We start from the raw sequence: 11,619 nt of genomic DNA, 5'->3' as shown, positions 1-11,619 counted from the left end.
CGTTTCCTATTTACGGCATCAGAAGCTCCTTTGCCCTCACGATTTTCAAGGTCCTCTTTTTGACTGCCTTGTGTGTTCGAGGTTGTGAAGGCTTTAAAGCATTCGGTGCAATAAAGAGGGTCGTCGGCATCTTCAACGCTCAGTTTGAGTACTTTTTGGCAGCACAAGCTATGGACGCAGGCATTACAATGAGAAAAATTATGACCTGTAGCAGTCCCTCTCTCGCCTCCTCCGTCCAATACACAGCCCTGCACACGACACCTAAATAGATTATCAATACCACCAGGACACGTGAAGAGCGTACCCATAGGTAAAGTGTCAAGTGCCACATCACTCATGGCTGCCGGTTGTCTTTGCTGTAGGGCGGGCGTCAACACACTTTGGTGGTACGTCTCCTTCTCATTAACATGTGTAACATCGTAGCTAGGTTTCATCACTGCCTCAAGGACGCTTGGCGGCTGAACATCATCACTTTGGTTCTTCCCAGAAAAGCCATTTCCCTCAAATTCAGGCTTTTCTAGTTCAATTTCTACAGCGTGGGGCTCTTCTGGATCCGACACGCGAGAATCCTTCGTTCTTGTTTTAGAATCATCAGCTTGTAGAACGCGATGGAATTCCGCCCCGCTCACAGAAGAACATAAAACTGCCTGAAGCGTCTTTTTCTCAATAGAGCCATTATTAGCAGCTTTGATCCCATCAGAAATGGCGCCCTGAAGTTTAGAGTTTTGCACATTTTCCTCCATAAAAGACCGGAAATGGTTCTCAGAGTCACTCGGAAGAAAGGCTCGTGAAAGAGCCGCCAAACATTTACCCATCACAACGTGGAGTTTGCTTCTTTCTTGAAGTGTGATGTCTGTAAGCGTTGAAGTCAACGTGCGACTTGCAGGTAACAAAAATTTGGTCTCACGGCGATTTATTCCCAGAGTAGTAAGAATAGATGCGACTGTTCTAACGTCCAACTTAGAAATATTTTCTCGAGCTTGGCGAAATGAAGCTTGTGCTTGTTGTCGAGTTTCGGTTCGTGCGGCGGCAGAGGCACGACGTTGACTTTGAATTTGCTGCTTCGGCGGCCTGCCGCGACCTCTTCGAGGTCCTCGGCAGGTACAGGAAGGACAGTGGGGGCAATTCCCACATAGTTGGCATGCCCGCTGGCGATGGCCACAAGTGCCCATTACCATCAAAGAAATCTGGACAGCGATGTTCAATGTCAGGGAGGTCTGTCGGTGTGTGCTGGCAGTGAGGAGCGGGAGGCACGAGACCGTGAAAAGGACGTAGGGGGTGCAGGTGTCAAGGTTCGAAGAATTGTAGCAGCTGAGGTTCAATGTCAGGGAGGTCTGTCGGTGTGGGCTGGCAGTGAGTAGCGGGAGGCACGAGACCGTGAACAGGACGTAGGGGGTGCAGGTGTCAGGGAGGACTGGCAGTGAGGAGCGGGAGGAACGAGACCGTGAACAGGACGTAGGGGGTGCAGGTGTCAGGGAGGACTGGCAGTGAGGACCGGGAGGAACGAGACCGTGAACAGGACGTAGGGGGTGCAGGTGTCAGGGTTTGAAGAATTTTGGCAGCTGAGGTTCAATATCAGGGAGGTCTGTCGGTGTGGGCTGGCAGTGAGGAGCGCGAGGAACGAGACCGTGAACAGGACGTAGGGGCTGCAGGCGTCAAGGTTTGAAGAATTGTGGCAGCTGAGGTTGGCTTGGCAAGTCGGGGGAGGGGATGGGGGAGATGAAATCGCCATGTGTCAATTGCCCACTTTCATAAAGCAGAACTGCCTCTGAAAAGACAGGATGGTTCAGTGAAACATCTCTTGCTTGGCAAAATGTCGCGAGAACTAAATTTTGATTATATTTTTCTAGTCCATTTTGGGTGAGATTTGGTTGTTACACCCCCTACAAGGAGGTTAACCAAGCGCCAGAGGGTCACCTTCCCAACCTTCAATCTCTAAAAAACTCGGCCCGTCCATTGGTGGAATCTCAAAGGAGCTTCTACCGTTGACAGATTCAACGAGCACCGAACCCGCAATTTTTTTGGATACAGAGATGTCTCCTGAGATGTGCCCCTTTTTAAAAAAATTACGTGTTAATGTTTGTTTGTGCCTCCCTTCATGTCCCAGAGGTGATGAGATAGAGATTCTGTTAGCTGTACGTGACTATACCTATCAGTCACCAACATATTGCGCTGTATTAAATGAGGCAACCCGCCAGTGCCACCACCAGACCTTTGCTTAATATCCACTTCATCAGTTGTCACATCCTCCTCACATGTGAAGAATTCTTCTAGTAGTGCCCTATTGCTTTGGGCAACTCCAGTGTCATCGACCTCATCCGAAAGCTCTACACTTACAGATATTTTTGTGGTCTAACTACCTTCGTCCCGACCACTCGGAAACGAGAGGGGTTAGAGGTAAGGGAGCGCGCGCCGCCGGGTAACCCACGCGCGAACGCAGACCGTACGGATGGACTAGAAAACAGGGAAGGCTCACGTGGCCGGTGACGGGCAGTCGGACGGTGGTGTTAGATCCGGACGGCCGGCCACGGATTAGAAGCCTGAGACTAAAAGGGAAACCGGAACGGGATAGAAATTGGCCGTAAAGGGAAGGGAGGCTGGTCTGCCTCTAGTTACTGGAACTCGGCAGGTGCCCCAGGTCTTAACCCCTAAGTGGGACGCCAGAACACTTGTCCCGCTACAGTAGCTGTTACTTACTGTATACCGGCTACTGTACTAAATTGGCTAATTTGTGCCATTAGCTACTAATTACTTACCGTTCGCATCCTACACGTGTAACCGGCGGGGTACTACTGCACTCCGCACCGGCCGTCTGCTGTAAAATATAACTCCTTACAGTTCTTCTCGCGCTTACAGCCCATCGTACTGTACCCCGGGGCGGCGGCGGTGGTGCCAACGCCTTTGTGCCGTTGTACTACAGACCCCTTCCTTACTTCGCGACACGTCCTCGTCGCGGCGGACAAAAATCCGTGCCAGCTGTGACGGTCTTCTATCTCGAACGGAGACCATGCGTGGGCCGCGGAGACGCGGGTGTGCAGTAGTTATCTCCCTCCAGTCCTCAAACCCGCATGCACACCCGCAGCGGCAGTCATCTCCCGACCCGCGCGGAGGAGTTCAGCGCTCCTGCGGTTCCCGGTTCCATCCGCAGTACGTCACCGTTTTGGTCGGGCGGCTTCGGCCTGCGCAGGGCATCGAATAACTGGCGCAAAGAAGTCTTTTTCCAAGACCCACCCGGAGGGCTGGCCATTTTTCCAAGAATTCCCCTTCTATTTCCTCCATAACTCTGCCCATGCCTCGCTGCAACCGTCCAGGCGGTGTGTAGCACGCCTATTCTGGTGTGCTCGGCATCCTTCCCGTCCAAACGCGGGCGAAAACTTAACGGTAGACCTTATCCCGAACGGTTCCTATTTGGAAACCAATAGAAATTGTGAAACAGTCAGAAACTCCATAAAACTGTTTCTGTTTCCAAATACTCCCAGGTCGGCCACGACCTCAGGAGTCCAGAACCGTTCTTGGGTTTGGCCTACGATTTTTATTTGCCCTTCTGGAGGGGAAATCGTAGCCCTTCTTCCCGTACAGCGTTCCCTTGAAGAACCGAGCGGGAACTCGGGTTTGCAGTTACAGCGGACGGACCCGGTATACCTTCAACCGTCCGGGTAGGCTTGCCATTGCGGTGGGGCGTCTTCCCCCGGCGCCGGGCATCGTCAAACCGGCGGCAAAAGAAGCGATTTTCCCCCACCCACCCAGAGTGGTGGCCGTTTTTCCAAAAACGGCGCTCTTTCACCCGCGAGACAGCGGGGTGTGTGACCGCCAGCATGTCCGTGCGGTCAGCGGGGAGCTCCCGGCGGCGGTACGCCCGACCGTTCGTCCGAAGCCGGTAGGTAAGTCCTGCAGTTGTCACTTTCCGCGGAGGGCCCGATTTGGAAACGAAATGAAACTGTAAAAAACGAGCAGAAACAGCGTGTTACAGTTCCGGTTTCCAAATCCGCCTGGGCCTTCCCAAAGTCGGGTTTTCCGTCTTGGGACCTCCGGACGCGGACAGACCCGGGGAGTGCAATGCAATTAACGGGAGGGGGCGACGAATTTTTCCCACCCTTTGAGAGGGGAAAACGTAGCCCATCCGAGGGCTTAATTAAAAACCGGTGAACTGGGTCATTCCAACGGTGCAGCGAGTCCATCCGCACCGGGTCTATGCGCCGCAGGCTCGCAGGTGGCGCACAGTAGCATGTAAGCGCCAGTAGCGATAGATTACCGCTTATGGGAGGCCTTTGTTCAGTCCCTATATGTAGTCCGCTGGGTTGTAACCTACCAGTGGACGTGGTAGGAGGGGCCGGTACCGGTCTCCTAGAACTTTCCTGTCGGTGTCGGCGGCCGGTGCGCCCCGCTGCCCGGGATGAGTAACCTCGCGGTTGGTGCGGCGTGGTGCTGCAGAGGTGGTTCCCCGTCCCTACGCAGCACGAGGAGCTCATCCCCGCCAGGGGGTTTGCAGTAAATTCGTCGTTCTTTTCTCAGCACCTTATGCCAAGATTTTCGGCGCCGCGGGTGGCTTTTTGGTGATTTGACGAGCTCCGATGGGGCAGTCTCCGAAAGCGGTCGTATTTGGAACCGCCGCCTGTGCTCTGAGGGCCACATACACCAGGTTCCTGGCTCTGCTACCGGATCGGTCCCGGGTCACCCCGCTCTTGAGCCCCCGACGAGGGCTCGCCTTGACAGTATTTCCGCGTCAGTACTCCCCCGTTTGGTCTTGTCTCCCGGGTGCTAACCCGGCCTCGGCAGAGGGCTACAATTTTATCCACCCCAAGGGGGGTGAGACGAAGCCCGCCCGAAGGTTTCCTTGGCTATTGCCGCGTCGGGTCGCCCCGCCGCCGGGTCCATTCCATCCGCGCCGGGTCTGTCCGGTGCGGTTTTAGCGGTGGTGCGCGGTTGCCCGCATGCGCCAGAACCGGTCGATGAAGGGTTGCGGGATGCCTTCGGCAGGTTCCCAGGTATCGTCCGCTGGGGTATGACCATACCAGCGGACCTTGTACTGGTTACCACTGCGGGTTTCCCGGTGGGCGACCAAGTGGTCAACCACGCATTCCGCCGGCGGTTCGGGTGTTCCAGCCGGCGGGTCCGTAGTCGATGCGGCCACAGTGGGGTCGGGCGGTCCCCGGGGCATCTTGATTACCCGACCGATGCTCACGTGGTTCGAAACCCATCTTGGTCGACGACCACGGTGGCCTCCGTAGCGGATCGGACCCGAAACTGGCCTTCCGTTTTCGGTAAGAGCTTGACGTAGGGTCTTTCTCCGTCGCTGGGCAGGTCTCCTCGTTCGGCGCTCGTCAACGGCCGCGGTGGACGGTCCACGTAGACAATGTCTCTCACCGCGATGACCGGGCGGAAGCCCACCTTCTTATCGAAGTCGGTTTTGTACCTCCTCTGCTCCGTGGTTAGTTTCTCACACGTGCGCTCGAGGGCACCTCGGAGCTTCCGCAACGTCGCGTGCTTGAAATGTACCGGGGTACGCGGGTGTTCCGTGTGAGATCCGGCGTCCTGCGGCACAGTACCGGGCAGTGCCAATCCGGACGGTGGTCGCGTCAGCAACTTTCGGATCAACGATAATAAGTTGGTCATGTAGTCGCCAATATAGCTTCAGTGGTACACGGAACACTTGACGGAACCTTGCAGCAGAGTATGTGGGGTTCGCGCACAAGTAATCAGAGAACCATGAGCATGGACCACGATTGATCTTGTCTGACCCCACAGCTCTTCCGCGTGAGTAGTTGCGTTTTTTCTGTATCGCTTTTGCAGCAGCAAGAGATACTTGGATGAGGGTTTCGATGTCGTCCCCGAACAATCCCTCAATAGAACAGATCAAAACCGAAGAGGATGACAATGAAGAACTCTCGCTTGGATTCATTTCGTTGAATCGGTACTCCATTCCTTCGGAAGGGTGCGTGTACGGGCATGGGGTAGTACTGTATCATCATGATCTCTGTGATTCTATGCAAGCCTATTATGTTCCACCACGTTTCATATTGCTATACCAAATCACATTTTCCATTAGGGGTGCACACTGAGAAGCCATCTCCAAATCCCAATATTTTCTCGTTTACCTTTCCCATTTTCCCAAATGAATAGGGGTGCTCTTAGAGCACGTCTATCGCTGTGAGTGAAATATCTAAATTCTCATATTGGGCAATTTATCATATCATATTGCTAGTTTATTCGGCGTTATTTATCCAACACAACACTATAAATGTGCAAATCGAAATGTATCCATGACCGTTTTTAGCTCAAGTTTTAGCTCTTTATTATTTTAACACGGCTGTACAACGGCCAACCACATGCAGACAAATGGACAGATACGACACCTGTCCACGACGCCCTGAGCTCCTCCCGCCAAAATGGTAATCCCAGGTTCATGATATCCCGCCATCGTCAATATTTCTGGCTGCTGCCGCCGGCAACCCTACCCGAGCTTCCCAACCTCTGCCCACGAACTACTGCACTACCTTCCCTTCCGAATCCCTTTCCCTCAATCACACCGATTGACGAAAAACGAGCACAGCACGTCGCCGTTACAGGCCTCGTTCTCATCACCATACCGCCTCTCTTCGTTGACCAATGGGTGTCAAGATGAGCCCATGGTCCAATGTTGGCCTGCTGTTGACAGCAGGGCACGTATTTAGCACGTCGAGGATTTAGCACGTCGAGGAATAGACATGCGCCGATTTAGCGCACGTCAAATTTTATAATTCGGTCCAATAACATCCACATTTATTCGCTACCAATAGACGTGCTCTTATTTTTTTTAAAAGAGACAACAAGAATTTGGCGAAGTGGCAAAATGGTAATTTCTGGATCGACCCACTGGGTCTATCCAGAAATTACCATTTCATGTATTTAGAATAAATCACTACTGTCTGTACACTTGCTTCTCGACGATTGGACGAAAGCTTATGTTTCTTCGCGGAGCACGGCAGTCCAAGGTGGGCCATGCAATTCGAAAGTTTCCACTGCCCAATGACAGCACGCCGCGATAACAATTGGACCACGGCGCGCTGCACCTTCTACGGTACATGACACACGATGGGTTGCCTTCCAATGGCAACTGGAATTGCTTCCATTGGTGTGCGAGACAGGGAGGCAGACCAAGAGTGCGTTGGCTCTCCTGCCTAGAACAGTATACAGCGGGTCTACAAACGAGCATCGGCGCCCGATGCAACCGATGCAGCAAAACTGGTCAACTGGGATCAAAAAGTAAGCACCAAAAAGCGACGCTTCATATGGACGTCACACATACGGAATAGTGCATGAATGCGAAACCTGTACGTCGGTGCAGCCCTGTTGTTGGCAGTGCGGCGCTATTGCGAAACCCTGGAAATGACATTCTTGGATGCTCTGCTGCATGCGTACATTGTCCAGCATGACTACGATTCTGCACATACCGGATCCGAGGAGGGGGTCGAGAACGTGGGTCTCCAAAAGGAATGCAGGAGTAATCGTGAAACCTTGTAATCGTTTCGCTCGCTTCTGACGCAAGAGTACCATGCCTCTCTGCACTCGAAACAGACACGCCGCCTCTGTCCGGTACGTCCTAACCGCAAAGTGAAACTAGGAGTAGGGATGAACTGAATGACTCTTTAACCAATGCATGGATCGAGCAGAGCTTCCACGTCGCAAGTCGAGGGAAGCCGAGTAGCACATCTGGCTACTGCCACCCATGACAAATCTAAAACATGTCGCCGATCACAGTAACACGGAGAAGACGAAGCAGGTCCAAAATGGTGGCAGTACCAGGAGTCCGCCTGGCCACGTCGCTGGGGAAAAGGGCATCCTTGGAAGTGGTGTCCAGCGGACAAAGCCATCAGAATTGTGGGAAGGCAATGATGTATCCATGCGTTCTCAAAACCCCGGAATGTAACCATGATTTTGTTTGATTCATGTAACCCGTAGCCGCTCGTTTTCGGATGCCAAAATCTTCATGCATCACGCCCATTAAGCAGAGGAAGCATACAATGTAGCATGCCTATCACAGGCAAGATTATGAGCAAAGCTCGGCGGCGGCAGCTGTGGATACTACCCCTGGGCTTCGGTATCCTCTCCCCGACGTAACATGCGACCCGATGTATATCACGCTCCGTTTGCGCTAAAGCGAGTAAGCTCGATGGAGGAGGCGGGGCATGTTGTCGAGCGGTATAGGGTTGAGAGGGAGAATGAGCAACATCAGCCGGCGGCAACCCAGGTGTCTGCGATGAGCTGGCCAGCGACGACGACAGCAAATAATTGCAGGCAGGCATTCTGCAGGGCGGCGGCGGCGAGGTGCAGCACGCTGAATGGTTGAAAGTGCGAATGAAACAAAACTTGTGGCCGGCCGTCAGGGGGGTCGGGCAATGGCGGAGCAAGTAGAAATTAAGGTACAGTACCCAGGGGCGCAGAGATGTATAAAAATGAATAATAAAAAGCATGGGGTCGGAGCAAGAATCGTCAATTTCGATATGTACGATCGATCGATTTGGACCTCTTGGGCCCTGCATAGGGTGCGGAGGGGGAACGCTTTTTCCAGTACTGTAAGGTAGACAATGGCAGTCAAGTTCGACGGCTGCATACTGTAGAACAGCACTAACGGCACGCATGGAACATTTTGGCGCCTTCGTTGGCGAAGCGAAACTCCCAGGAAGTAAGCTGGAGATACATTTTCAGATTTTCGGCAACAGTCTCGTCCTATTACAAAGTTTTCGCTGCACGTGTGTGGGAAAGGTGTGGCATAGAGTTGTTGTTCTCATAGAAATATACGTATGTCTGAAGGCACCAATTAGGATCGTCGTGGGGATGGCAGCTGGTTGGAATAGAGTTGGAATAGTGTTGGATTGTAAAGGTGGACCGCCACTAACCTCACTGGAATTGCATGAAATGTTCAAAGGGGGCATAGGGCAGCTCGTGGAGGCATAATGGCGCTAGCAAACCCAAAAATGAAGGGCTGTTTTCGTGCAGTCATGGACGACAAGGAAGGGGGCGGTCCCGTCATAGTTACGCTCCGTCCGTTTCATTTGTCATGCCGACCTCGTGGCTTCGTATTGTGGAACCATTTAATTTTGGAAATTTTAGAAAGCATCGTGGAATGCCTCACGAATATAATTGCTTTTCAGGTTGGAATATTAAGGATGGACGGATAATGAAGGAATGCGATTGGCAAGGGTCGCAGGTGTTTTTGAATGTTTTTTGCTATTATCCGAGTTATTTGTGAGGGAAAGTCCGGATTGTCTGGCTGTTTCGCAGCGCGCCCGTCGCGGACTGGCTGGCTGGCTGGCCCCCCTCTCTTCGCTCCATATCTCATATCATTGCATTTGGCAGCAGAGCACACACACACTCGGCAAGGCTTTCGTACGAAACTATCCAGGGCGACCAGTATCTCTCTGTCTTCCTGATATGCCGCCACCCCTACCACCTCTTCCCCTCCCGTCCCCCCCGCCACCAGTTATCCACCCTCTCCCGCAGTTTTACGCACCCACCGACTCACTACAACTCCTCTCCCACCACCCCATCTCCTCTCGCATCTCCTCATCATCGCTCGCCTATCCTTCTCCCCTCTGCCTACCTACTCCTCTCACACTTCCCCAGTCATTTCAGGCGACGACGACGTTTCCTCGCAATTTCTTCGCTCGGCCACCTACACTTCTCATCTACCTACTCGTCACACCCGCTGACCTTCTCTTTCATTGCTCCGTTGCACCAACAGCTCCCACTACTCTCGCTCACGCCGCCGTTGAGTGCCGCGCACGGCTGTGTCACAACCCATATCCTCCCTGTGGTTTTCGCCGGCAACCCGACTCGACTCCGGCGTCGCTACGATGTTACTCACCGAAGAATGTATTCAAGCTGACGTCCCTCGTTCCCCCTCCGAACGCCAAAAGTTTATCGCCCAACAAGAAAAGCTCTGGCTCTCCTTGAGCTGGGATCGAAACCGCTACACCCAAGACCTCGCTCGCAACGCCTCCCTCCTCTTGTCCGCCATAGCATTCAGTGACCACGGAGATCCCATCGATCTCTCTCTCTTGGGAGCCGATGGTGGTTCCTCCGCCGAGGCTGGTTCCTCCGAACGCGGCTCCAAACGTCGACGAGAGTCGCCTCCAGCTCCCTCAAAGCCCGCCAAGAAGCAGAAGCGCCCCTCCTCCTCTTCCGTCATCCCCGCCAAGACTCAAGTTGCATGTATCGACAGGTCGACCGGACGCCAATGGGTTCTCGGCAGAATCTCTCGATACCTCCCGGATATGAAGAAATACGAGGTCCTCGACGACGCTGATGGTGAGGAACAAATCTACAGAGTCTTCAAAAAGAACATTCGGGTCATTCCCAAGAAACCGCAGACGTTTGACACTAAGAAAAAGGTTCTCGCTGTCTATCCTTTCACAACTGTATTTTACCCAGCACGCTTGGTGAGTCGAAAGGGAAAGAATTGGGTTGTTGAATTCGATGACGAGGACGAATCTGAGGAAGGAAAGTTCAAGGAGATCGACGGCCGATTGATCATGATTGAATGACCCTGGGTTCGGCGTCGTATGTTGTAGATTGTCAGGATTGTGAATGCGATACCCTCTAATCTTGCGAACAAGGAAAGCTGTCGATGGATTGTTTGTACATGAAGAAACAGCAGAATAAGTCTTAGCCTCAGTCACCAAAGGAAAACCCATTGCTGTCTATCCGTGCCATGGGAACTCGTCTTGCACCTGACACATGAAACTAAGGTTTCGAGAACCACTGTCGAAACCCGCCTATTTAGCCAGATAGCAAAACAATGGGCACAGACTATTGCCTTCTTGCAAGAAACACACTAAACTACTCGTGACTCTTCCACCTCTCGCTTTCGTTCATGTCTCACACAGATTGGGGGCTAAAATTCAGCGAAGAACTGCTACCTCGGCTCCAGGCTTAGCTTTTAGATAGGAGAGCCAAGACAATTGAACACAACGGCAACGGCGACATACCCATCTTCTTGCCCCGGATAGAGGGAAGTTGGGACAGTGTGGCCTCCCTGCAGTCGTGCAAGAGCGATGGCTGGGACCGGGCTGCGCATAGTGACGGGTAACCGGCGGCGTACGCGGTTTAGCGGCAATGCTCATGCAGAACTTTCGGGCTAGAGGTCACCCACGCGCGGTCGACACTCAAAATTTCAGTGACTAACGGCCTCAGATATGCACGCCAACACATTCTTCGAGAGGGGCTCCTGAATCGCTCTCACGTTCCAGTGCGGCAGCTCGCGCCACGATGTACCGAGTATATTGTACACGTGTTTGGATTGGGGCACTACTGTACCTGCCACCAAAGCATCCGCCACGGCAAGATCAGGGCTGACATGGCCCTTCCCTCCCTTACAGTCCTAGCATCGGAAACTAAAGAGCAAAAAGAGGAGGAATTACTGATGATACCCGCAGCCTATATGGGACAGCCTGGGGTCTGCTCTCCAATTTTCATGCATTTTCCGTAGTGTCGTGTCCTCAGTGGCTCTTTTTTCGAGTTTCTACGCTGTGCCGTGTTCCAAAACAGCAAAAATTTGCAAGATCGCAGGTTGCACCGGTCCCTTCGCCAACTTGAAATTCTGATACTGTACGCTTCACTCGTTGGCCGTTTAATTCGCAA

At 52.9% G+C, this 11,619-nt stretch overlaps 1 protein-coding gene; it reads left to right on the top strand.

The window, feature by feature from the left end:
• The first annotated feature begins 9,165 nt into the window (after positions 1 to 9,165).
• On the top strand, positions 9,166 to 10,836 carry CHC_T00006816001 (hypothetical protein). XM_005709877.1 is given in 2 exon segments: positions 9,166 to 9,933; positions 9,934 to 10,836. 1 exon segment carries the CDS (start codon positions 9,166 to 9,168, stop codon positions 9,931 to 9,933), a length of 768 nt encoding a protein of 255 aa, XP_005709934.1. The 3' UTR covers positions 9,934 to 10,836.
• The last annotated feature ends 783 nt before the right edge of the window (positions 10,837 to 11,619 follow it).

Source organism: Chondrus crispus, genomic scaffold, assembly GCF_000350225.1.
Source record: "Chondrus crispus Stackhouse genomic scaffold, scaffold_52, whole genome shotgun sequence".
Lineage (NCBI taxonomy): Eukaryota > Rhodophyta > Florideophyceae > Gigartinales > Gigartinaceae > Chondrus > Chondrus crispus.
This window is presented reverse-complemented; position numbering and strand designations above follow the sequence as displayed.

Coding starts and splice junctions, on each gene's coding strand:
- CHC_T00006816001 (XM_005709877.1), top strand. CDS start 9,166: ATGCGATTGGCAAGGGTCGCAGGTGTTTTTGAATGTTTTTTGCTATTA.